This window comes from Scardinius erythrophthalmus, assembly GCF_964197995.2.
Source record: "Scardinius erythrophthalmus genome assembly, chromosome: 18".
Classification (NCBI taxonomy): domain Eukaryota; kingdom Metazoa; phylum Chordata; class Actinopteri; order Cypriniformes; family Leuciscidae; genus Scardinius; species Scardinius erythrophthalmus.
In genome coordinates, this window is record NC_138238.1 from 32,594,696 (window position 1) to 32,620,732 (window position 26,037).

Consider the following 26,037-nt stretch of genomic DNA (forward strand, 5'->3'; position numbering starts at 1 on the left):
CAGTACTGCAGGTGGTCCGACAAATTACAGCCGCGCAGGCTGTAAAAAAACATAACATGCTTAAAAATAAGTTAAAAGCAAGTTAAAGCTAGGGTAGGTAATCCTGTTCAGAAAAAAAAAACATTCCAAATTTGTTTAAACTGTCTTTATATACCAATACATAATTAAAATGTAAGTACTCTGAAAAAGAGAGTATAAAAATCGAGTGTCTGTAGACCTCTCACGACTGTTGTAAACACAGCTAATTATTTCCATTCACTCCACCCCCTCCCATCTGGGCTCCTTCCAAAGCCACGCCCCCAAAACACATGAACGTGCGACGCCGACCGCTCAGGCTCAGCTGGAAGACGCATTTATTTACCTGAGACGAGTGGAGAGGAAGGAGCGCAGTGCATGCAGTGACATCATGTCAGAATCACATGTAATAAAATACCTAACTTTATCACTATGAATATAAACAAATATGATGGCTTTTAGTACTCACTATCAAGCTAGCATATCGATACTGGTAAAGTTTAAAATATATTTTGTTTGATTCGGTAACGAGCTATATTTATAAGGCAAAGCTAGGTTGCATTGATACACGTTTTTCCATTACCATCAGTTACACAGTGATTAAGGTGAATTTCGTGTAAGAGTCATAACATATACGGTGTTTTGCATGTAAGAGTTTCCATGATGAAAACATTGTTGACTCTGATGAGGACTAACGTTACACTCCGCTGACAAGTACCGCATCGTCGGTTCGAGGACAGGTCCGGGGTCGAGGGTGAAGCAGACGAGGTCGTTCAAGAGTGCGGGCAGGGTCAGAGGAAGTAGTTTAGCAAAGTAGCAAAGCTGGCATTGGTACTTTTTGCTGCATTTTCTCAGCCATTGTGCCGCAAACTCCTGCTTACTCGGTGTAGTGAGCTGAATATTTCCGGGAACGGTGACATGTGATGAGTGCACGCAGGGCTGTGCACGCAGTGGTGCTCGGGCACGAGACATGAAGGCATCTGATTGGTTCTTTACATTCGCACCGAATGGCAGTGATTGGTCAGAGTTTTTACTGTCCTGCAGCTGCTACAGAGGTCAGATTTTTTCCATTCCTTTTTCTGAACACATAATGTATTGACTACTATCAGAATGGAAGGACCATTTCACCCAGTATAAAAAAAAATGTTTCTGAACAGGATTACCTACCCTACCTTTAACTTAAACTAAACCAAAGCAATAAGTACTATATGTAACAGGGGACACTATCTGTCTAGAAAAGGTTGAAGACACTTGGTGTGACCTAATTATATTAGGTCACACTAAAATAATATTTTTTGACTTAAATAAATAAAACCAGTTAATATAGATGTTAGTTGGTTCACCCTCAGGCAGAGGGTGAACCAACTCCAGAGTAAGGCTTGATGCACTTTCTCCTTAAAAACACATTTAACAACCTACACATCCCAATATAAACGCTACTGATAAAGTATTTGTTATTAGAGCGACTACGTTCGCAAACCAATATGAACAGAAAAGCAAGCATGCTGTGTGCGTGATTTGTCATGGCAGCAAATTTGAATAAAGAATAACCATTGCCTTACCTAATGCAGCAAACAGGTTTTATTCAAATTCTGAAAGCGTGCAAAGAGCGCTCCCTTTATAATCACTCAAAAGCTGTCACTCATCTCAATTCATAGTGACCCCACAAATTTCTGCTACTTTGTGCTGACTGCACAATGAATCTCTTATTTAGTCTACGTAATGTCTACAGTTTGTTTGTTATAAGTTAACTCATAATGTGAGGATTTGTGAGCGTCTGATTGGCCACTGCGTTCAAGAAATCAACTGATATGTTTGTGATTGGCTACACTGCTCAACGCTGCAAAACACATTGTAAATAGAAACCTTTGCTCAAATGCGCAAACACCTCTTACATCTTTCACCATACTATTCTTATGGAGAAAACTGATTCTAGACCAGCAGTTATGGGCAACTCTTCCCTATAAAATCAGAAGCAGCAGTCTTTTCTCAAGTCCATGGCAAGGCTAAAACTGTGTCCGAAATTGCATACGATATAGTAGTTACTACATTTGGTTTAAAACTTACTTTGCTGTCCTGTGGCCTTCAGAATCCGCCAGAAGTAGAAGGTCATCCGGGTATTCTCTACTGTTTTTCAAATACTATGGCTGCGCCTGCGCCTGAAATCGCATACTCTCTCAAATAGGTACTTACTTCACGACCACTGAAAATATAAGTTCAATATAGTATGAATGTAATCCGGACGTACTACATTCGTCATGATGTCATTATCATGTGACCTACCAGTAGTTGCGTCGCTTCACTTCCATTCATAAATTCTCTCCCGTGGCCTAATGGGATTGTAAAGTGTCCATGGTATGAACTCTTAAGAATCTCGCAAGAAGTTGTAGGTCATCCTGGTACTTTTTGACTACACTCTTTAATGAGTACTGTGAATTCGGACATACTTTTGTCACATACTGTTTTTCGCCTACTATATAGTAGGGGAGTATTTGATTTCGGACGCAGGGTTAGCCTTGCCAAGCCTTACACACACTCTGCCTATGGTTGTTATACTGTTGACAAAAACAGTGTACTTGTGCTTCATTCACACCCTCAGAATAGTTAAGGCACCCTTAAAATAGTAGTTCTCATCCTTTTTGATTTTAAGACCCCCCTATTGTCTACAACAATATTCAAAGGGCCCATGACTTTTCTAGTTGGTTTACTGGATAAGGATTAAGGACAAAGATTTTTAAAAGAAAGATTTTACGTTAATTTTGCTGTCTGGAAGGTCTGCTTATCCAGGTTTTTGCAGACAATGGGAATCTTGGTTCTTCTATAATTTTTTATAGAATTTTTAGTTGTTTTAGCGTATTTAAATGCTTGTTTTGTAATTTCTTATAAGTATATAATTATAATTTCTTTATTCTGTCCAATCTGCTGATCGCACAACAATTATTTCACAAAATTAGACAAACTAGATTTCACCACATCCAAAATTTCACATGGATTCTTTCCAGCGAGTCGATCTACACATCTCGCATATCAGGCCGTCTCTGATCACCAGGTTTCGTCAGCCTTATTTCCTTCACTCCGTCTCTCTCTCTCTCTCTCTCTCTCTCTCTCTTCAGACATATCACTTCCTCAAGGATAAATACACCAATTACTCCGCACCTGCATTTCATCATTTAGGAAAAAAGAGAGAGAATCGTGGTATTTATTAGATTTTCTGTCACTGGAGAACAAACCAAATTCCCATCATTTGCATGGAGAAATATGATGCAGCTGGGTGAGCTCATTTGAACTGTTTTAATTGGTGAGAAACGGAAGATTGAGAGACAAAAACATCATTACAGGCTATGTTTCCACATCAGGGCATTACTGATTTTATTACCTCTTTTATTGCCTCGTTGTTCTTGAGAGAAGGAGAATTCGCAGGTTTTTGGCATGTTCTTCTTAGGCAGAAGTTCACCTTAACTAGAGATAAGAAAGACTGCGAAAAAAAAAAAAAAAGAAAGAAAATAACTGTGGTTAAATCAAATTGTGCATCTTAGACAAAGCAACTTGTGTCTTCGCAAAATGTGAAATTCCTGAGTTTCATCTTGGGCTTCTTCACACATGTCACCTTCGGTTTTCATTACAGACCTTGATCTTAATGCTTCCATCCACTTAGCAAACGTAAAGAATTTAACCTCGTCTAGAGCAGGATTAATGCTTTCTCACAGGCAAAGCAAGCACAGTTCAATCACGCCACAGGAGGACTGTGGGTAATATATGAGCCAGTGCCTATTCTCATATCCCTGCCAGACAATTTAAGGTTGTAATGATCTTTCCAAATCACTGACATCTTTATAGATGTTGCAATACTGACAAAAGCAGTAATTCTATTTCGACTCAATCCAATAATCACTTTTGAACGTTAATCTATTCTGCATTTTTTTCCCTCTCTAATAGCTCAGCTGTGGTAAATGTATTCGATTTCCACACGGCTGATGTCAGATTCATTCTCTTGTTTTTTTTTGTTTTAACCTTTATAAGCTGGTTGAGATTGTGCTTGGTTCAGGGCGGGTATATGCTCGAGTTAACGGAATGCTACACTCAAATACAAAGGTTTTCGCAGCAAAATAATCTTTCGTTGCATCTGTTATAAGCTTTCGAGAGATATTGTCGAGCCTAAGAAGATATTTCATGACAAAATAATTTTGTGCTTTGACATTTGTTAGTCACATTGAAAGGCGTGTAAACATGTATGTGGGGAAGTTTCATATGAAAATGAAACCAGGCAATGTTTTTTAAAACTGCCTCATGACAAAATACCTCCAGCCTTCAAGTCATATAAGGTGACACCGACATTCCTGATAGAAGCGGATCAGTAAAATACTCGCCTGAGAATATTTGGGTGTCACTTTGTGGACTGAAAAATAGTCGACTCTGCTAATGCTAATGCAAGCTTACGCTAACACGACTAACAGTTTTTATTATCTTAAATTCACAATTAAATATTTTCACACTTTTTGTACGAATTACATATGGTTTAAGTATATATTTATACTTAAATAAATATTGAAGTAGTTTATGTTTATTTCAGAGTTTGTTTAGATTATAATAGTTTTAAGACAGACTTTTTTGTTAAGATTGAAATCTTGGGACCGTAAAATAAAAAACAAAATCTATAAATTTACACACAATTAAATAATATTTTTAAATTTTTCACATAAATTACATCTTGATTGAAAATATTTAAATGTTTATTTCACACTTTGTTTATGCAGATTAAAAGTTTGTGACAGTAACAAAAAAAAAGCATTACAATGAAAATAAAATACAGTATTTACATTACACACCATTAAATATTATTTTCACAAGCTTGATTGAAAATTATGCACAATAAAACCATTTAAATGGAAAGTGATCAATCTTTTTTTTTTTTTTCTTTTTTTTTTTTTCGTCTAAGGATCTTATCTGACACTGTTCTCACTATGCAGCAAAATTGGTGATGACGGCAAAAATAAATTTTCACACAAATAAATATTTAAATAGTTTGTTTATTTCATACTTTGTTTAGATTATCATGGTTTTTTAAGACATTTTTTGTTATGTTAGGATTGAAAGTCAGGGACAATAAAATAGAATATATCAAAATCAAAAATAGAATGAACAGGCCTACATAAAAGACATCAAACATTTGAAAAAGTTTCCAAGACATTTACAAAAAAAAAAAGAATAAAAGTGCTGTTGTGTGACCAGGCCTCCTGATGAAGAGCTCTCATGCACCTTTTAGTGAAAGCTCAACATCTCCATTTCCTGCTGTAACACAGTCAATGTCTTCATCAGCAGAAATTCACCGAGACAATAGCGGCGTCTCTCAACACCTCCACGGCCTGGCACTGAGGGCCCAGTTTGAGACTTCCTGTCCAGGCCACAGACTTTCACTTCTACCGGTGCACGCTAAGTTGATGATTAGCTGACTCAGTCTGGACTGTGGCTGCAGGACATCTTGTTGTCCAATCAAGGCCTTCTCCATCATGGTCGATGTGAGCAGTCGCTGCTTTCTCCAGTCTTTAGGGATGAAGACGGAGCACCCCGAGAGCTAATTGGACATGGCGCGTTACAAGCTGAGAACAAGCTAAGTGGAGCTAGCTGTCAGGAGAGACTGATTATCGCGAGCGAGGGGGGGACACACTTCCACTACGTAAGCACATCGTCAGTTCCTGTACCTGGTTGAACATTAACCCACGGGCTAAAGCATGGCTGTGGGCGCTATATCCTGAGCCATGCAGAGGAACAGGAAGAAGATGCTTTGAATATGGAGCTCGCTTGTCAAGGGCTTGTCTGGCCTAACAAAGCCATCAGTCGGCCCCTCTTTGTCTCGCTGAGCAAAACAAGATGGCGGTGCATGTCAGGGAAAATTGCCCTGTCTGTACTTTCACTGTATTGGGGGACATTCATGCACTGAGAAAATGAGGGAGTCACAGGAAGAGCCTGTGATAAAGGAAAAATCTACAGTGTAGGAACATACGCTGTCCTGCTGACGCCTAAAGAAATTACCAAATGAAAACGCTGGGAACCCTTTGCCATTAGATGTGGGTCAATGACGTGACGCTTAAAAAAAAAAAATCAATCCGTACGGGCAAATGCACCTCTTCTATGATGAATACATTTTCAGTTTGGGAATAAACTATTGATTTATGTACAAAAATATAATTGTAATGAAAAATATGTTAACACTTTATTTCACAGTGTCCTTGTTACATATGTTACATATAACAGTAAATTATGCATAATTACGTGCAACTAAGCCTCAACCAAACCCTAACCCTATAGTAAGTACATGTAGTTGCTTAATATTACTCAGTACTTAAATATATAATTGCACTGCAACGACACCTTAAAATAAAGTGTAACCAAAAGTATTGTTTTATTACATGCTATATAAATACTAAATAGTAGGACCAACTGTGTATTTAAATGAATTATCTGATACAATGTACATTTATTGTGTCCATACACCTGTTTTTACATTATATAACAAAATAGCTGTATGTAATTACATCTGTAATTCATTTCTGTAATAGCACTGTTGACCGACCCTTAAACCTAACCATAGCCCTAATCCCATCCCTATCCGTACCCGTATCCCACCTCAATAGCAGCAAAAGTGTTTTACAATACAACAATAATTACATTGTACCTATATCAATATTTTTTTTGCGTGAACGAATAGTAGTTAAAGACACCTAATATAAAGTGGGACAAAATATTAAAGTCAACAGGGAGAAGTTTTAGTGTCATGTGACAAGAAAACCATATGGAGTGTGGCCTTATTGTCATAATAAAATTGGGTAACACTTTATTTTAGTGTCATTGTTACACGTTACATGTAGTTACTGTAGTAATAACTATAAATTATGCATAATTACATGCAATTAACCCTAAACCAAACACTCATCCTAACCCTAACCTTATAGTAAGTACTTACTGAAATGTATAATATTACACTGTAACAATGACAGCTTAAAATAAAGGGTTACACTTTATTTTAAGGTGTCGTTGTTACAGTGTAATTTTATATTTAAGTACTGAGTAATATTAAGCAACTACATGGACTTACTATAGGGTTAGGGTAGGATTGGTTTAGGGTTAGTTGCATGGAATTATGCATAATTTACAGTTAATACTATGGTAAGTACATATAACATAAGTAACAAGGACACTGTAAAATAAACTGTTACTACATAATAAATGTATTAAACATGTCATTCTTCCATTAAAATATAACATTTATAAGCATTTCAACCAATCAGTACCCAGGACCATAACCAGGACTATCCGTTTTATAAATGCAGGGGAACAACATGAATACAAAAATCATACATGCATTTAGACTAGATTTTTCTCCTACTTCCAGATCTTTGATCCACACCCACTGAAATCCTATGCTGAGTTTCTAAAATGGACTGCAGGCCTACAGGTAACCAGTTTGCTCTTTTGTTCCCTCTTCCCACTAATGTTAATAACTACTACTATATGCTAAGTGTGAAATGCACCTCTTATGGCTGTATCTGTTCCACCAAAAGCTGTTCAGTTTTCACATGGTCTCCTGTTAACATATTCTGACCCATGCCCAAAGAAATACCTTGTTTAATCACAGCTCCAAAAATCACACATTTCGAAGAAAATTCAATTCACATTTATTTGTTCACAATGCTAATCGTTTTAAAGCAATGTCTTCATTACAAATAAGAGTGATCTGGGTTACACTTTATTTTAAGGTGTCATTGTTACAGTGTAATTATATATTTAAGTACTGAGTAATATAGCATGTTCTTACTATAGGGTTAGGATTTGGTTTAGGGTTAGTTGCATGTAATTATGGATAATTTACTGTTATTACTATGGTAAGGACATGTAACATATGTCACAAGGACACTGTAAAATAAAGTGCTACCGTGATCTGTTATCAGAAGTGACTGTGTCCAAATAAAGTTCATTTTTCAGAAATGTACAGTTCTAAGATAATTCAAAACATGCAGTTAGCTAACATCATGTATTAATTTAAGGAAGAGACAATGCAACAAAATGCAGCATGGACACTTTTTCTTTCACATTTTTGCAGAAGAATCTCATTTTTATTGATAGCTGAAAACAAAATTAAATATTTGAATTTGGTCTGCTCATATGATGCTGTAATAAAGTGTTTGCTGTCTATTTTTTGCACATTTTCAGAAAAAAAAATCATTATAGATATTCAAACCGATCTTAAATGAATGCATAAAAGTGACTCTTAATGTATACAAAGTGCTTTTTTTATATTTGTTATATAATATGTTTTTCACAGCACTGTATATGAATAAATGTTTTTTCATTTTTTAATTTAAAGGTCAAAAGCTCATTCATTTGTTGATATTGGGCTGTTTATCATGTATAACCATGTAATAGATGCTATATAGCATGGCTATGACCTAATCTGTCCTTAATTTCAGACAGACAACAGGCACTCGTGTCAATTTGACAACAAAGGAGAAACGTGTCTTTTCCTGCATCTGCTCCCCCTCCTCCCCCCCATCCTCGTCTGCTTAATTAACAAAGATGGGTCATTAGGGGGATTGTGAATGAGGTAACCAGACCCCGGATTAAAACGAACACAAGCTGCAAAAACGCGAGAACACCATCATTTATACAGCTAAACTTTCCACATTATTAGCGTCATTTAAGAATAGGATAGTGGAAGCAATAAGAGTTTATAGAATTACACAAACGGGGGGAATATTCCGCTATGCTAATGAGCTGGTCTTTGGAGACCGGGCTTAATGGGGTTTCAGTAGGAGCCTTTATTACCCGCTCCGCTCCACACCGGATCCGTCCACGAGGAGTAGAGGGGAGTCCGATAGCCTCGCTGATGTGATTGTCAGCGCTGCGTCTGGGCTAAAGTGCCTTGATTCATCTCCATCCAAATGGGCAGTGACGCCACGGCTGCATCTCCATCTTCGTCTGCAGAAGCCCGAATTCCCTGGAAAATAATGAATCGCGGCTTCATTTGTAACTGTCAGAGAAAATCTCGGCTCGCCGCGGCTCTTCTTTCCGCTGATGAGAGCAAACGATCACGAAACTTCCAGAAGTTCACGGCTGTCATGTAGTGTCAGGGCTCGGGCTACTTTGCGTTCGGGAAAGTTGAGTGTCTTAAACGTTTGCTAATGTCAAAACTCTCATTTATTCCCACACAAACCGAGTCTCCCTCACACCGAGCTGCCTTTCTTTTTGTTGTCTGTTTTTGTTTTCTTTTGTTAATGACAGGAGTCCGAGGTCATCCATCTTCCGTAGACATCCACCCACTGATCTCCGCTGGCCAATCCAGACTCTGGTGACCAGCATTATGGCCGTGTCAGGGTCCGAGCCCCCCCCTCGGCCCCCCGTGATTAATCATCATTTGGAGAGCGGTGCTGGGACGCTCAGGAGAGGGGCCGGCCCCTGCAGGTGGTATCGGCTTTGGGGGAGAATGGACCTGCCGCTGGGCCTTTGTGTGTTCTCCCCTGGACGACAGCGCTGCTGCTCTGACTTTACCTTACTCCCAGAGCGCCCAGAGAGACTCACAGGGGGACGGTGGGACGCTGTTGGTTCATAGGTAGATGGTGTCGAGTTTCATGCCAAGTCCAGAAATATTCCATATGTTCTCCAACATTCCAAACACTGACTCAAATTAGACAACAAGAGAGAGAAAGTAAGTGATAGTAAACCTGAAATCACCAAGGATAAAATGGATTAGTAATGCAACAAAATAATGTTTTGCTTCAAATCTAAAAACGCCAAGAGGGGCCTGTAAGTGTTCCCTTGTGAAAAATTGTTTTAAATGTACACTTGTAGTAGTATATTTTAAAAGAATGTACATGCAGATAATATAATATTAATGAAATAAAAGACCACTTCATGACTATGTTTATATACTCCCGGTTTCACAGACGAGGCTTAAGCCCTGGACTAAAATGCATGCTTGAGCTGTTATCTTAAAATATGTCTGTGCTATTGTTTTGTCTCAAGATGCTCACTAGTAATGTCTTTTTAAGGCACGTTTATAAAAACTACTTGAATGTCCTAATTGAACTAATGTCTAATTCTGGCTTAATCTAAGCCCTGTCTGTGAAAGCAGGCCATAATGTCAGAAAAAGTTTTTCCTTAATGTACATCTTAAATCATTAGAATCAAAGAATTACACTTATTTGATGTGCTGACTAACACACTGAAGCAAATGTAAAGTACTTGATTATAATTTTAACTGTAGTGTGTTTTACTTTACCATAAATGCTTGTCGGTACATTCAGCAGTACGCTTTAAAAATATTACAAAGACAATAGAAATTATTATGAAATTACATTTAAAGATGTACTTAAAGTTCAACTAATTACACTTAATATACATTTAAACTATAATACATTTTGGTAGTATCCAAAAACATTACATTATATTCTTTTAAAGTATATTATTTCCGTGACGAGCACTTTTTTTAAATGCATGTTGAATTGGACTTCTCTTTGACAAGGGTTCGGTATAGAGAGAGTGTGTTATCTTAATATGAAAATAATAAAAAGTCAGAAGGTACCCTATTTTTTTGGCACACCATCGCTATTTTCACGGACACCAACATCGGTGGCGTGACAACTTTCCCAGTAATTACTGAAGCCATTTGCTAAAATATTCTTAGTGGTTTTCAAGGGTGTTGTTAAGCAGTTACTAAAGTGTTCAGAGTAAACCCTTGGAAGGTTTTGGGTGGTTGCTCACTGGCCCAAGTCAAAAATCTATAAGATATTTAATACTATAATAAATCTAAGTATGAACAATTGTAATAGAGATACTTACTAATATTGTATAATATATAAACAACAGAAATCAATTAGGTAACCAGTATACGGCCTTCCACATTCTTAGGAACATTTCTGATTAGGACACAATGACAGCTTATAGATTTAATGCTAAATAAACTTTTATTTAAATCTATAAAGACCAACAGTTTCTGTAAGAGTTAGATTTTAGGGTAGGGTTCAGGAAAAACAATACAAAAACAAGCATGCATGTAGGCTGGTGTGTGTATCAGAGAAGACACACACACACACACTTTTATGTTCACGAATATGGATTGATCAATGTCAAGCATTATTTTCTTTTGAATTTGTGCAAGACGGTCGGTCCCCTGTGAAATCTCACAAACAAGTTCATATCTTAAATAAGATGATTTTCATGATGAAGACATTAATATGTCCTTTTGTTGTTTTGATGGGAAACAGTATATTAGAAAGCAATCACTCAGGATCACATAAATGAGTGTACATCTAATGAATCAAAATCAACTAATTTTCCTCCCATGACTGCTTTAGTCTATTTCTCACCATTAAACAGGGTGAACATTAAGAAGGTCTTTAATAGCTCCATTTAATAGGTGGAAGCTTTTGGTTCATAAACCTCTAATGATGCTGATGCACACAATTCATTACTGACCACATCTAGAAATGATGGATCTGCAGCATAATGGCTAAACTTTGACTGTGTCGACAAAAGGCTAAGACTCTAACAAGACTCTCCATTAGCAAAAGGCTGGCATCAAATTAAAGATTGATTTAGCAGAACCATTTGTTACCAGCGGCTGACATGCAGCTCTGTCTGTTGAGACCGCTGAAGACACAGACACCCCATCATCACCCCTCGCAAGCCAAGATGAACGCTTATAATGATGCCATTTGCTTAATTTTCTGTGCTGTATACGTTCACGCTGCTCCCCACACACACCTAAAATATTGTGCAGCTTGTATTGCCTCACATTTTAAGTTTCGATTGCATGGATTTGTTTTAGTTACGATGCTTTTACGATATTTTATGCAGTGTTGTTTTTTTTTTTATCCAATGCATTAGACTGAGAAGAAAGATACAAAAACAGATTTTTTTATATGAATCTATGGTTACACTTTATTTTAAGGTGTCCTTGTTATAGTGCAATTATACATTTAATATTAATTAACTACATGGTTTGGATTAGGGTTTGGTTTAGGGTTAGTTGAATGTAATTATGCTAAATTTACTGTTATTACCGGAGTAAGTACATGTAACGTGTAGCGAGGACCAAATCCATTATGGATCCATTATGGATAACATCTAGTGAAGATCCTTCAGAACTTGATGATGGCTAATGTATAGTTCTAGACTAAATGTTGAGCATGCATTTACTCATCTCACTTGCACAAAACAGATTCAGTATTCCTAAAAATCAAACTCAGAATATTGCGCAAATCTGCAATAATTAAATGTTAAATAACACAGATATACTTTATGTATTTAATATCACTTTATTATTAACCAATGTCTTTGTACAGGCATGCATTTGTATTTTCTTCCACCTGAGTATTATTCATTTCACTTTTGGCGTTAAAGGGCCTTTACGTTTGCAAAAAATAAACCTTTTTTTTTTGTTCTTTTTAAAAACAAACTAACAAGCCCAGCCGAAGTGAGGAAAAAGTAACGCAAAAGTAACTCTTAAAAAAGTAACGCAATTAGTTCTTTTTTAGGGAGTAACACAATGTTGTAATTAGGGCTGTCAAACGATTAATCGCGATTAATCGCATCCAAAATAAAAGTTTGTTTTCACATAATATATGTGTGTTTTACGGTGTATAATTATTTTCTATATATAAATACACACACATGCATGTATATATTTAAGAAATATTTGCATGTATATACTGTGTATATATATTTATATTATATATAAATATTTTATATATAAATAACTTTCTTCTTAAATATATATGCATGTGTATGTATTTATATATAGAAAATAATTATACTCCATACACACACATATATTATGTAAAACACAAACTTTTATTTTGGATGCGATTAATCGCGATTAATCGTTTGACAGCCCTAGTTGTAATGCATTAAGAGTATCTTTCCCTAACACTGATAGTGACCATGTATGTTAAGCTTCAAAATGACAAATGGCACCATGATGGTATTTTTGATGTAGTCCATAGAATTTGTGCGCTATTGTCCAATTCTTATTTGTTTTGTGTGAGGAACAGGATGGGTAACACTTTATTTTGATCATCCCCTTTAGACATTCTCTTGGCTAACGTTGCAACTAAATGTCAACTACCAGTTATTAAAGTATTAGTAGACTGTCTATATACGAATATATGTCTTTATATGAATATCTGCGAACGCTTTATTATGACCAACAGACATTCTATTGACTGTAATTAACTTTGCAAGTACATGTCAACTTATTCTACTAACCCAGCCATACCAGTCTACTAATACTCTGAGAGTGTAGGTTCAACGTTAATTACAGTCAACAGAATATTTTAAGAGGATCATCAAATAAAGTGTAACCACAGGTTGCTATATTCACTGATAATACTCTTCAATGTAGTGTGTTGCTGTTGAAAGTGGTGTGCTCGTTTGAATGAGAACAGAGAATGATTTTAGTCTTATTGAATTTGATAACTTACCTGATATCTACAGTCTTTTTACATTCTATCAACACGCCATTCACAGTCATTTTCACCATAAAGCTTGTGAAGTTTATCAGAAACTTTCTAAATGAATGGGATACCATGGATATCTGTAATGCTTGAATTTAAGAGTAAAGAGGCTCAGATTGTTCACCCATTAGACTACTAAAGTCAGTCCCAGGGAACAGAAAAAAGTCTCGCATCTTCAGTGTTAAACAGAACATTAGTGTTAATGGCTGATGTTGCTAATAGGGAAGGCAAAAGTCAATGATGGACCGGGTGTAATTAGTAATAATGAAGCTTGTGTTGGGACGTGACCTGCTGCCCCAGTAGGACGGTGCTCTGAGAACAGAACCAGTGTCAGTGTGAGACTGTCGCAGACAACATTTTGACTATGATTATTACCTTGCGGTACAACAAGACAAGCCAAATTTTAGTTCAATTTTAAACTCTTTTTATTCAAACTTATCAATGCACTTATCAAGTTAACAATGGCAGCATAAAGGCAACATTTAGTTTACTGAAGAATCCAACTTCATGTCAAATCCCATCACAGTCACATGGGAATTTGTAACTATTTTACTTTTTGCTGAATTGTTGGCTAAATTATAAGAATTTGTACAATCTCGTTTGTTTCCATACAATACAAACGTGCATTTTCGTACGAATCGCATCATACAAATTCATACAAAATATTTCCGTTTTCTCATGAGATTCTGGTCCCTGAAAATGATAGGTCAACAAACAGTGAGTTCCTAAGTTTAATACTTGGCGTTAGGGGGGTGTTCAAATCGGTATGGAATAATAAAAGTAATTTAGCTAATAATTCAATGTGCTTTGCCGTTAAATAGGAAGCTAATCATTGTTTTGTGGCTTATCCGATTCACTGCATGAGAACAGTTAATGAACACGTGCGTTGCATGCATGACTGCGTTGTCCACCCTCTAAGCAAGATGTCTGAATGACACCAGAACCCACGACTCTGTCCGTCAAAGCGTTTCAGCTTTTGCACCTCTGACTTAACATTATCATGATAATTTCAATGTCAAAGATGTAGGATACAGATGAAGTCCAGGCATTGTCTTGAGTTTCCTTCTTCTACATTGTTACACCCCCATAAACCAGCGCGCGAGAGTAAGACAGCACCTCATATAGCCACATGGTAGAATATAGGCAATCAGTTTGAAACCAGATCAGTTTGCATGAGGAGCACCAGCTATCCCAGGAGTGTGTGAGTGTGTGTGGAGCGCTGTGTTGCTATTGGAGCCGCGTGAAGCTCTTGGAGGAGCCCACTCATATGATGGGAAGTCACAAAGAGCCACTCTCCATGCTGCACTGATAATGTGAGTATAGCGTTCACCATCACCAATGTTTCTTCGTGTGTTTGAGCATGTGTGTGTGTGCACTTTAATGCACTGTAATGCTGCATGATGTTGAACCTGTGGGTGTACAGTACTTGTCTCTGTGAGCAGAGACCTTCATTTAGATAATGTGGATAATGGGATATTATCAAATACCAGAGCGAAACTTTTTTTTTTTTTTACGGAAAGGTATTATTGCTCTCGACCGTTTCTGTGAGCAATTATGTCATCTGAGTTGACTTAATGGTGTGTTGTCCTTCAAAAAAATGTCAAATAAAATGCATGTAATTAGACTCAAGATCGAAAATTGTTTTAAAAGCTTTTTTCTTTTTTTTAACTGTTTCAAATAATATGAAGTTTTCTACAATCAAAAATATTCTTATAAAATCATATAAAATATTTAAAGACATTCACATCTTCTAAGCACAATGTTGATATGGCGACTTTCTCTATAAAGGCAGTGGAACATCATCTCATTAATCCTCAGTCAGGCTCTTGCACATAAATAGGAAATGCAAACAGATTATTATTACCAAAATAAACAGATACAATAATCACCGAGCTCGCCAATACCGACAGCACAAAACGGAAAAGTCCTTTGAAGGTGAGCATCTATAGAAAAGTAACACCTACGCAAATTCACTAAAAAAAACGGCCTCCTACTCGGTAAAAAGAACAATTGATGTTGTGCGGAGTCTCCCACGGTTAGTCTTTAGATCTCAGCTGGCTCTAGAGCAGGTTTGTGTCCATTCACCCCTCTTCGACAAACCTCATCTGAATTTTGTGGGCGTAACTTGACAGCTTGCTTTATGGTGTATTGTCATATGCCTGACCAGTTTGGAGAGACATTCATTTCCTAGAGCAGATTTGTAAATCGTTTTCCCGTTTCTTTCTTTTTCTTTCTTTCTAGATAGATGTTTTCAAATATGCCTAGAAAGTAAACTGCAATACTAGCAAAGTATAATAAACGACCCTATTTACTCAATTAGCGAGTACAGTTATATCATAAAGCCTTTTGTTGGGCGTGCTGATCTCATGGACAACTTGATGAGTAATAGAGAACAATGACACTAACATGACAAACAATGCAAAGGCTGATGCAGAAGGATGTCGATCTATGTCTCCTCAATGTGCAGGAGTCATTTGACCCCAGGAGACCCCGAGCACATGCAAGAAAGAAAGCTCTTGAATTCAGTGGCTGCCATGTGTGGGTGTCCATTACATTGAGACCATCATTCCCAGCAGGGACAGCCAGATCCCAGCTGCCAATGGGCATTCGGCGGGCCCGGCACGCTCTGCCAAAGCGGGCCACTTCTGCACAGTGTGCAAACATTTTTGCATCTGTAGGCGTACAACAAAAGACACATGCATCTGAAGAAGTTTCCTTCTTTCGTTTGTGGGGGAGGACACAAGAATCCCTGAAAATGTGAAGCATTCAGATGTGGCAATCAGTGGCAGAGATTGTCGCTGTTCTGTGAAGACTCGAGCGCTTTTGTGTCGAGCCTGGCTTCTTTCTCGAGCTGTCATACTGTGAAGTTTATATCATAGCGGTTGCTGATGGCGTATAGTATAGGGTGGATTTATCTGCCATGCATTATGCACGTGCACATCCACCAGCGATCTACAAGATCTTGATCTCCAAAGCAAATTCTCATTGCCTTGTCGAAGGAAGCCGATTCCCATCGCAATTAATACAGCCTGAAACAGGAGCAGGTTCATTACCTCCTCATTATGGATGTTCAGGCTCAGAACCAAGACATTGTTTAAAGGGCTTCCCCCATTAACAGCGACCGACACGTCCCTGTAATCAGTCTGTCCACGGTCTGTCACATTACTCGCTCTGGTCTTTATTCACGGGGCAAGAAAAGCACCGGCGCGCCTGACAAACACGCAAAGCTGTCCGGCACTAAACGTCTGCGGGTGATAATGTAACTGTGGCGTGTTGCTGGCCCTGCCTCGCTATTGAGCGTTTGGGGTGATTTGCGGGGACGCACTCCAGTCAATATCTACTGAGATGTCATTATGACGACACGACCTCTTTACTAATTGCCTGCTTGAGCGACAGCGGCGATAAAAGATTCAGAGCGGACCGTGTGGACTAGAGGGGACCTCAGACAGGTTCCGGATGCATGGGGCCCTTATTAAATCATTAGCCCGTTAACAGCCCTGAAAGCGTCCGCTCGGTTTAGGCCCGTGACAAGCATGGGGGCAGTAAAAGAAAAAAGTTAGACTAATTGAGCGTATTTTTTCATTTATAAAAGGCTTCTGAAGCTCTGGTTTATACACCACATCATCTCAGTGATAGTATCCTTCCACCATAGAGTCAGTGACAAGTGTATGCAGTGGCAACAGATGGCTCCATTTCTAATTCATTCAGTAAATATGACACTCTGATGGTGTTTTGAGATCACAAACTGATCTCAAGCCATGCTTATGATGACAGCAACACCTTCTCAAAAATAACCAGAGCTTGCAAGGGTGGCGCTAAAAATATATACGTGATTGATGGACAACAGGAAGCTTTGGGGATTTTCATTGTACTATCAAATCTGGGGGTGTGAACTGAGGTTTCCTGTGTGCGGGGCGATTCAGACGCCCTTTTTAGCTCCTGTCATGTTGGAAGAACATAAAAACAAACAAACAAAAATGCTGAAAAAATTTTTTGCACTCTCTGACAATAAGAAATAACACTTTATTGGATTCTCTGTAATAATGGTCTCAACATTGATTTTACAACAGTGAAGTTGCAATTGGAGGTAAACGAATGGGATTGCCATCTGAGTATGGGGTTGTCAAGGTAGAAAATATATATTAAAATATATATTTTTATATTTTAAATTTAATGTTATATTTGGATACAATTTATATGATTTTGAACTGAGATGAACCAGACAAAAACCATTCCTTCTGCAATTTTAGCATGACTGAAAATGGTAAATGTAAAGAATATGATATTAAGTGTAAAGGCTGGTTTGATTTGGATCTCTTTTTCTACTTACACAAAAGAAATTGTGCTTAGTTCAATTTTTTGTTGTAACTGTTTACAGAGCCCATTATGTTCTTTTTACCATACTTGCTAATGAGGTTATTTAGCCAACATCTATCCGTTATTCATCAAACAGAGTAAGTATAAGGAGAGCTAGGGCCTATTTCTAAAGAGTCAGTGAAGTGTCAGTCCGCGGTAAAGGGACATATACTGCCCCCTGTCCATATGATAGGCTATGACATAACCCACGCAGGTCGCGTAAAACTGTTTATTTATATATTTACAGTTACAAGTAGCCTATAATATATTATATATTATTTTAACAATATTTCAAATTAATAGCCAGCTATATGATAGCCTAGCTGTTTACACACGCTCAAATAAAAACACCCTCTATGTACTAATTTACGCATAGGCTATAGGCCTGTTCAGAATTTCAAATCTCGCTCAGTTCCATTGTTATATCATTTGTAATCCCACCAGACTTTTCATGTTCGGGTTTAGGCCTAAATGTTCACAAACCCTTAAAAGGTTTAAGGAAATTTAAACGGAGAGCTATTTGTTTGCAAAATCCGTTTATCTCGGAGAAATGATGTGTGCTAGATAATAAGCATTTCACAGTCTATTCAAATAGTAGCCTACTGTAAATTGTCTCAAAAAGGTTTAGACGTGCGACCATACAGTCATACCGGCCGTCTGCATGCTGTGTGGGATGTCGGAAGTTCAATGGAAGAGTTTTTCCAGAGATGAACAGCTATGCCCTGAAAACGCACTTACACACACACACACACACGAGCGATCATTCCAACAGTCATAACTCAGGCAGAAGTCGAGTAGTGACTTGACTATTATTAACCACGTCATGTGTGATAGCTAATTGAGACGCAGACGCTGGCTCCGCGCGAGGGCTTCAATCCACTGAGCGCGCGCGGCAAACATCTTTTTGAATTATCTTTGGCTAATTTCCTCTGCTTTGGTGTCATGTGGATTTCTTCAAGGCAAATATAAACTTATAATATTAGTTATAATTATGTGATATTATGTGACTTTTTTTTTTGGCCATCTACGTGATGCGCATAACGTCATTCTAAAGGTAATTTTAGGTGAAAGGCTGTTAATACAGATCATTTATCCATTAGCATAAGGCCTATATTTCCACACAGGCCTACATGAAGCTCAAATTACTCAAAAAGTTAGCTGTAATTTTTGTGCATGTTAATATGAATTGATTCTGTAATAGAGTAGCCTAAAATCATTGGCTGAAATTCCGACCTCAGCTCCCTCCTCCCCCGTATATCTTAGTAAGAGCAGTTTCTAAACCCACGGGGGGAATTCACTTCTATCATCTTTTTTATTTGGTCGCATCTTTAAACCTCACAGCGGAAAGCATTTCTATTTACGTATACAGGCATTTACATTTGGAAAGTTTTAGTTTCTTGCGTTTTAAGTGTTGGATTAATTGAAGTAGCCATAGGCATATACTATTCGATGTTTAGGTTTAGCCTATAAGACGAAAAACAAAGCAGTGAACAAATCTGTGTGAGCCAGGAATTCTCATGCGGTTATAAGTGTGCGGTTTTTATCAAATGCACCATGAACACCAGCAATAGACAGCAAAACAAAAATACGTCAACTTTTGTTTAACTATTATAATAAATTTACTTTCCAGTAGCAATCTAATTATAGAACACCATTACTAAAACCGTTTCCCTCTTTCCAAAAACATGGGGTCTATTTAAATAGCGCACTTTCCGACCGTGCCATTGAAGCAAAGGTAGAAATTCCGTGATTGTGTCTCTCATTTGATTGTGGTTTTCTGCCGCTATGAGCCGCGTCTCTTTGCTCGGCAACACTCGCGAGTTTCCGATACTCAATTTCCGGAATATGCGCCATAAATGGACGAAGGGGTGTAGCTGTTTACCGGATAAAAAACCATTTATGGTGTGAAAATGAACCGGAATTCCTGATTGAGAGTGATGCGTTGTATCAAAACGGAAGATTTTCTTTCCACTTAGGATCCATTATCTTTCAGCGAGCGTATGCCTTTAGCTTATTTATGTTATTTTCTTTTATCTAAAAATGTTTTCAAACAATATGCAATACCGTTTGTTATTTTTCTTCTCCGAGCACATTGCTTTTTATGCATGAGCGACTGTACAGAAAAGATTCTCCATTGACAAGTATTACCTCAACGCGTCACGCAGTCTATAACCAATCAGATCGCGCAGCGCTACTTTTCTTTTGCCATTCAGTCCTTAAATGGTCAGTGACGTAGTGACACATTGATAGGCTCACCATAAATACATACTACCACTAGAAGCTCCGCAAGGATCTGTCATTCAACAACACAGAGCCGTCAGATGGCATCACAGTGAACGCTAAATAACCTAACCCGTTTACTGACAGCTTTCCACATGTAACGTTTTGAGCGAGCGTTCGCACAGGCACAAAACACTTTGTGAACATCAGAACGAGTACTTCTTAGGACTTCATGATGACAGCTAAAACTTTGGAGAAAGCCCCCGTAACCCTGGGTGGCTTTGTGCACCCGCTTGCCGAAAGCATCTACTCAGTGGACGAGCTTGCCACCTCACTGCCAACATCTGTGACTATATTTCCAAACGGTGATTTAGGAGGACATTACGAGCAGATGCACTCAGGAGGTAAGAATGATGCGCGCATCTCAACTGCTTCCATCCTCACGTGCTCTCTGTGTTGATATATCGTTCGCATCTACTAGGGTATTCAATGAGAATGAAACGTGGTTATTTTGTTTGGGAAATCCAACTTTGCTTAAACTGGAAACATGCAATGTGCTTATGTTTGACTAGTTCAAAGGGGACAGAAATGATTGCAAACAACGATGCTATATGCCTAATGATGATTTTACAGTGAGCAGCTTTTTACTTAAGTGTGCGTAAAAGCATCTGATGGTTGCATGATCCATTAAGACAGCCTTCTTTCACATGTCTCTAAAACTTGCTTTTTTTTTTTTTTTGCAGATGGCTTGCTTGGCGGGGATATGAGCACGGATAAGCGCTCCCTCGACCTATCCTATTCCGGCAGCTTCGCGCAACCAGCTGGCCCTCGCAACCAAACTTTCACCTACATGGGAAAGTTTTCCATCGACTCCCAATACCCAGGAAACTGGAACCCAGAGGGCGTGATAAACATAGTGAGCGCGGGGATCCTGGGCATGACCCAGCCATCCTCAGCATCCTCGTCACCAGCATCCTCAGTGTCCCCCGGCCACTTCTCCAGCACTCTCAGCTGCACCATGGCGCAGAACCAGGCAGACATGGAGCACATATACTCTCCCCCGCCACCCTACTCTGGATGCGGAGAGATGTATCAAGACCCATCCGCATTCCTCTCCACCTCCACCTGTCCGATCTCCTATCCTCCGCCATCCTACTCATCCCCAAAGCCAAACACAGACTCCGGGCTGTTCCCCATCATCCCGGACTACGCCGGCTTTTTCCAACCCCCGTGCCAGAGGGACATGCAGTCGATGCCCGACCGCAAACCGTTCTCATGCCCGCTGGACTCTTTCAGAGTCCCGCCCCCTTTAACCCCCCTGAACACTATCAGGAACTTCACACTGGCGGGGCCGGTATCTGATGGACCCCGGCTACCCACTGCCTACAGCCCGCAGAATTTGCCCCTCAGGCCCATCCTGCGCCCGAGGAAGTACCCCAACAGACCCAGCAAGACGCCCGTGCACGAGCGTCCCTACCCCTGCCCGGCGGAGGGCTGCGACAGGCGCTTCTCCCGGTCCGACGAGCTCACTAGACACATCCGCATCCACACCGGCCACAAACCCTTCCAGTGTCGGATATGCATGAGGAACTTTAGTCGCAGCGACCACCTGACGACCCACATCCGCACGCACACCGGAGAGAAACCGTTCGCGTGCGACTTTTGCGGGAGAAAGTTCGCGCGGAGCGACGAGAGAAAGAGACACACCAAAATCCACCTGCGACAGAAGGAGAGAAAATCCTCCTCTTCGTCCTCTGGTGTGTCCAGCTCAGAGCGCGGCGTCGCCACGGGCATCTGCTCGTCCGCTTCAAGCCAGTAAACGTTCAACTGGACTGTGTGCAATATCCAACACTATGTAGGCAATATAATGACAATAATAATGCACCATTCGTAATATATTAAAACTGGGTGAAGTGATGTTGTGAAATCAAGTGCCAAATCGATATGGACACATTTATTGTGCGCACTTTTAAAGGTGGTGCGATGCTCGTCTTCTTTTTGCCTCAGTCGCATGCTGACTGACCAAACGCACTTTGTTTGAAAATATTTAGGCCAATTAATTTAATAATAATAAAATAACCTTAGATAGCACGTGGGAGAATTGTGTCTTAGTTGGAAAGTTGAGAAAAACGAAAAAAAGTTCATTCAAACTAAACTTTCAGAGGTGTCAAAAGGTGTCTAACATCACTATTTTCTCCCATTGTCGTGCCTTTTGTCCGTTCATCTTGTACATACACCAGAAGGCTTGAATTAAATTGTACATTATCCTTTAATATGAAAGTTTTTGAAGATATATTTTTGTACACACTGTTTCGTGTTGCATTTGTGCTTAAACAAGAATTGTATATAGCTGAACTCATAGCGATTTGACGTTCGTTCTCTTGTTGTTCTGACTGATATAAATGTATTTGTTATGAAGTGACTAACGCAGGTCAATAATGTCCTACTTTGTCAACATGAAAATAATAAACAACACCTGGATTGTGAACTTTTGTTTAACTGACTGATTTTTATTAGAGATAAAGGGGTGTAAAAGGAAAAAGTGAAGTAGACTTGTAGGGACATTCCCGTTTTGGCACCACTGAGCTCTGACTCATGGTCCCATAAGGGTCAGCACCCACACACACATTGTGTTGTTTACAAGCGCACAAAGGGTGTGAATATTCACAATCCTTAATTTTCAATACAGGGTAACGTTTAAGGTGGACAAAATGACTCACTCTGTGATCTATACATTTACTGATTTGACAGAAAACACAATGTTATGACCACCCTTTACAGAGTCTATGGTATGAAAATTGAGAAACGACAATGAAAAATGACAAATAATTGTTGCCACTGTATGAACCTCTGTGGTTTTATGTGGTTGAAGGTGTACCAACCCCCACATTTAGGGCTGGGACAACCCCATATTTACAGCACAGCAACATGATGACAATATTTACAGTGTTATAACTAAGAGGATGAGAGGCTAAGTAAAACTTTGAAAGCATCAACGATACACTGAAAACTTACCTTACTAATGTTGTATTCAGATCAGTCTAGAAAAACAGGGATAGTTCACTTCAAAATGAAAATTCTGTCATTTACTCGCCCTCGTGTTGTTCCAAACCTGAACGCTTTTCTTTCTTCTGTTGAACACAAAAGATGATATTTTGAAGAATGTTGGTAACCAGACAGTTGACGGTAGCCATTGACTTCCATAGTAGGAAAAATAATAATATGGAAGTCAAAGGCTATCCGTCAACTGTCTGGTTACCAACATTTTTCAAAATATCTTCTTTTGTGTTCAACAGAAGAAAGAAACGTGAGGGTGAGTATATGACAGAATTTTTATTTTTAGGCGAACTATTCCTTTAAATGGTAATTGATATAGATTTAATCAACTGAACTTAACAAACAAACAGTACTGAACTGTTAACCGTATGGAAAGCTGAGCCTAATAAAGGACCATCTGATTACTTTCTGTTCAGTTCTTATGAGCCAGGTCCATAAAAAAGCCCTTAAAGGAATAGTTCACTTCAAAATGAAAACTCTGTCATCATTTACTCGCCCTCAAGTTGTTTCAAACCTATGACTTTCTTTCTTCTGCTGAACACAAAAGAAGATATTTTGAAGAAAGTCAGTAATAGTTGATGGACCCCATTGACTTCCATTAGGAAAAAAAAATACTATGGAAGTCAATGGAGTCCATCAACTTTCTTCAAAATATCTTCTTTTGTGTTCAGCAGAAGAAAGAAACTCATTCAGGTTTAAAACAACTTGAGGGCGAGTAAATTTCATTTTGAAGTGAACTATTCCTTTAAGGGATGCAGGAAAGGACAATGTCTAACATAATGATTTAAGTATTATGAAAACAAATGATTACTTTTAGGCTTTTTTAGGCCTGTGTCTCGTACGTTAATGTGACAGACAATGTGTGGGAAACATGACGCCACATTAAACATTAATATGTCTGCTAACATTCACACTGAAAGTCTGCCTTTAAAACAGATTTCACTCAAGTACGCAACACAATATTCCAATTTACAGAATCGTTATCATTAGTAATAACAAAACTAAGCAAAGCAAATTGTCCACGCATTAAGATGGGAAGATAAAAAAATTTTAGTCACCTAATTAATGTTTCTCGTATGCAGTGGGAAACTGCTATGAAGGGTCAAGTTAATTATTATGTTTAATCAGTTGCAACTTTTCAATGACACAAATAATTAAGTCATATGTAATATAGAATAATCTTGCACATGATGCACACAAAATGCTGACAAAGCCAAAATGAAAATGATTTGCAATCATTTTAATAGTACTTCAACAGTAAAAATATAAACAGTACATTAGAATTAGTGTTTGTGTACAGTCTTTTAAAATAAATTAATGCAGATATATAGTGTGCACTTATACAAGAGTAAATGCATTTCAATGTATACATTCATTATTCACAAGCAAGGCCACAAAGAGTTGATGTAGCCTATGGAGCGCATAGGCTTGGACTGGACATTTAAAATCATGTGGTGTTTCCAGTCCCAAGAAAAAAACTAAATTTTTACACATCTGAGTAAGAGCGAAGACGGATCATGTGCAGAGGCCACAAGTCCATTCCAGTGTTCATCTCTACACTGAAACTTTAGGACCGGGGTAAGGCTCCCCCCCGCACCAGAAATCATCTGGTTGGGGGATCTCTAAAACCCAAGTTTCATCTTCACCGCTCTGCTCTGACTTTTTGCCAGCAGTTTGTAAAACTTTGTAGTAGTGACAATCTCTCCCATCATCAGGGTCATACGGTGGTGCCAATATATCAAGAAACGCAGCTGGTCCATCCACTGCATCAATCTCATGAAGGTTGTCTTTGAGAGGGCTCAAGATGCAAGGGCCGCTCTGCACAGAAAACTCTCCGGAAGACCTCAGCACGGCTCTCCTCACATCATCCCCCTGGAAAGGCATCGGCGGTGGCTCAAACTGCCTCTCGGTTTCGCCCTCAGCACCCACAGCTTTATCCAACTTGTCATAACACCTTATATTGACCTTGCCATATAGGACCTTCAGCATGCCATTCATCCCAGGATGGTCATGCAGAGGGATGGAAGTCCCAGACTTCAGCAGAAACACTCCCATGCTGAAGACATCATTCTCACAGATGTGCATGTATGTGACCGGAGGGACTGCTGAGGACTGCGGGGAGGATATGGAGGCTTGCTCCGGTGGTGGCGCAATATTCAGATCCGCAGCCCTTATGTCGGAGAGCAGAGAAACCAACCCTGCCTGCTGCTCTAAAAACGCTTTATTGTCCCCAATGGCAGAGGAAGAGTTTGTAAAGGCCACACAAGCCTGGCTCGCTATCTTCTGGATCAGCGACGACTTGTTCCCGGGCATGTTTAATAGAAAACAATCGAAACCGTGATTTGCTTCGAGCCACGCGATGAAAACAAAAGAGCTTTTACGCCGGACGAGATTGACTCACGTGAAGCATTTAAATCAGTCGAGTGTATTCGTGTTGAAAGTTACGATAAAAATAACTCCATTGAGGTACAAACATTAATTTTTGCATCTGGATAAAATCCACAGACCCTCTTCTCCACCGCCCCATTCATGGCTATTAGATCCACACGTCCTCAACTACTCCGCATGCGCAGAACACCCAGGAAGAATAATGGAACTTGCAGTTCTTTTGCGCTTATGGCTTGAAAATAAATCCTTAGAGTAGCGGATAAACATGCAGACAGATTCAGACAGGCCATGACAAAATCCTCTGACACTGCAGTAAATATGTTTATTTTGTAAACATGCCGTCAGTTTTAATAACCGCACAATTTAGCTCAGTGATAGAACTACAACACCCAACAACCTCCACATTGTTGACCCTCTCTTGTGAGTATGAGGGGTGGGGAGGCCCGTTGGGCCATTCAACTGTCCCTTCCCCCACAGCCACCCTGGACTACAA

General features: G+C 38.9%; 2 protein-coding genes across 2 annotated transcripts; one reads left to right on the forward strand and one right to left on the reverse strand.

Moving 5' to 3' along the window:
• The first annotated feature begins 20,166 nt into the window (after positions 1 to 20,166).
• Positions 20,167 to 22,585, forward strand: egr2b (early growth response 2b). The gene is made up of 2 exons (XM_081392068.1): positions 20,167 to 20,503; positions 20,843 to 22,585. The coding sequence occupies exons 1-2, from the start codon at positions 20,332 to 20,334 to the stop codon at positions 21,916 to 21,918; spliced, it is 1,248 nt and encodes a 415-aa protein (XP_081248194.1). The 5' UTR covers positions 20,167 to 20,331; the 3' UTR covers positions 21,919 to 22,585.
• A 1,796-nt stretch (positions 22,586 to 24,381) lies between these two features.
• adoa (2-aminoethanethiol (cysteamine) dioxygenase a) lies at positions 24,382 to 25,708 on the reverse strand. The gene has a single exon (XM_081392414.1). The coding sequence runs from the start codon at positions 25,467 to 25,469 to the stop codon at positions 24,711 to 24,713; it is 759 nt and encodes a 252-aa protein (XP_081248540.1). The 5' UTR covers positions 25,470 to 25,708; the 3' UTR covers positions 24,382 to 24,710.
• Between the last annotated feature and the right edge of the window lie 329 nt (positions 25,709 to 26,037).

Bases quoted from the DNA above. Each gene is read 5' to 3' on its own strand.
- adoa (XM_081392414.1), bottom strand. From the start codon at position 25,469: ATGCCCGGGAACAAGTCGTCGCTGATCCAGAAGATAGCGAGCCAGGCT.
- egr2b (XM_081392068.1), top strand. From the start codon at position 20,332: ATGATGACAGCTAAAACTTTGGAGAAAGCCCCCGTAACCCTGGGTGGC. The intron at 20,504-20,842 runs GTAAGAATGATG...TTTTTTTTGCAG, and splicing joins CGAGCAGATGCACTCAGGAG to ATGGCTTGCTTGGCGGGGAT.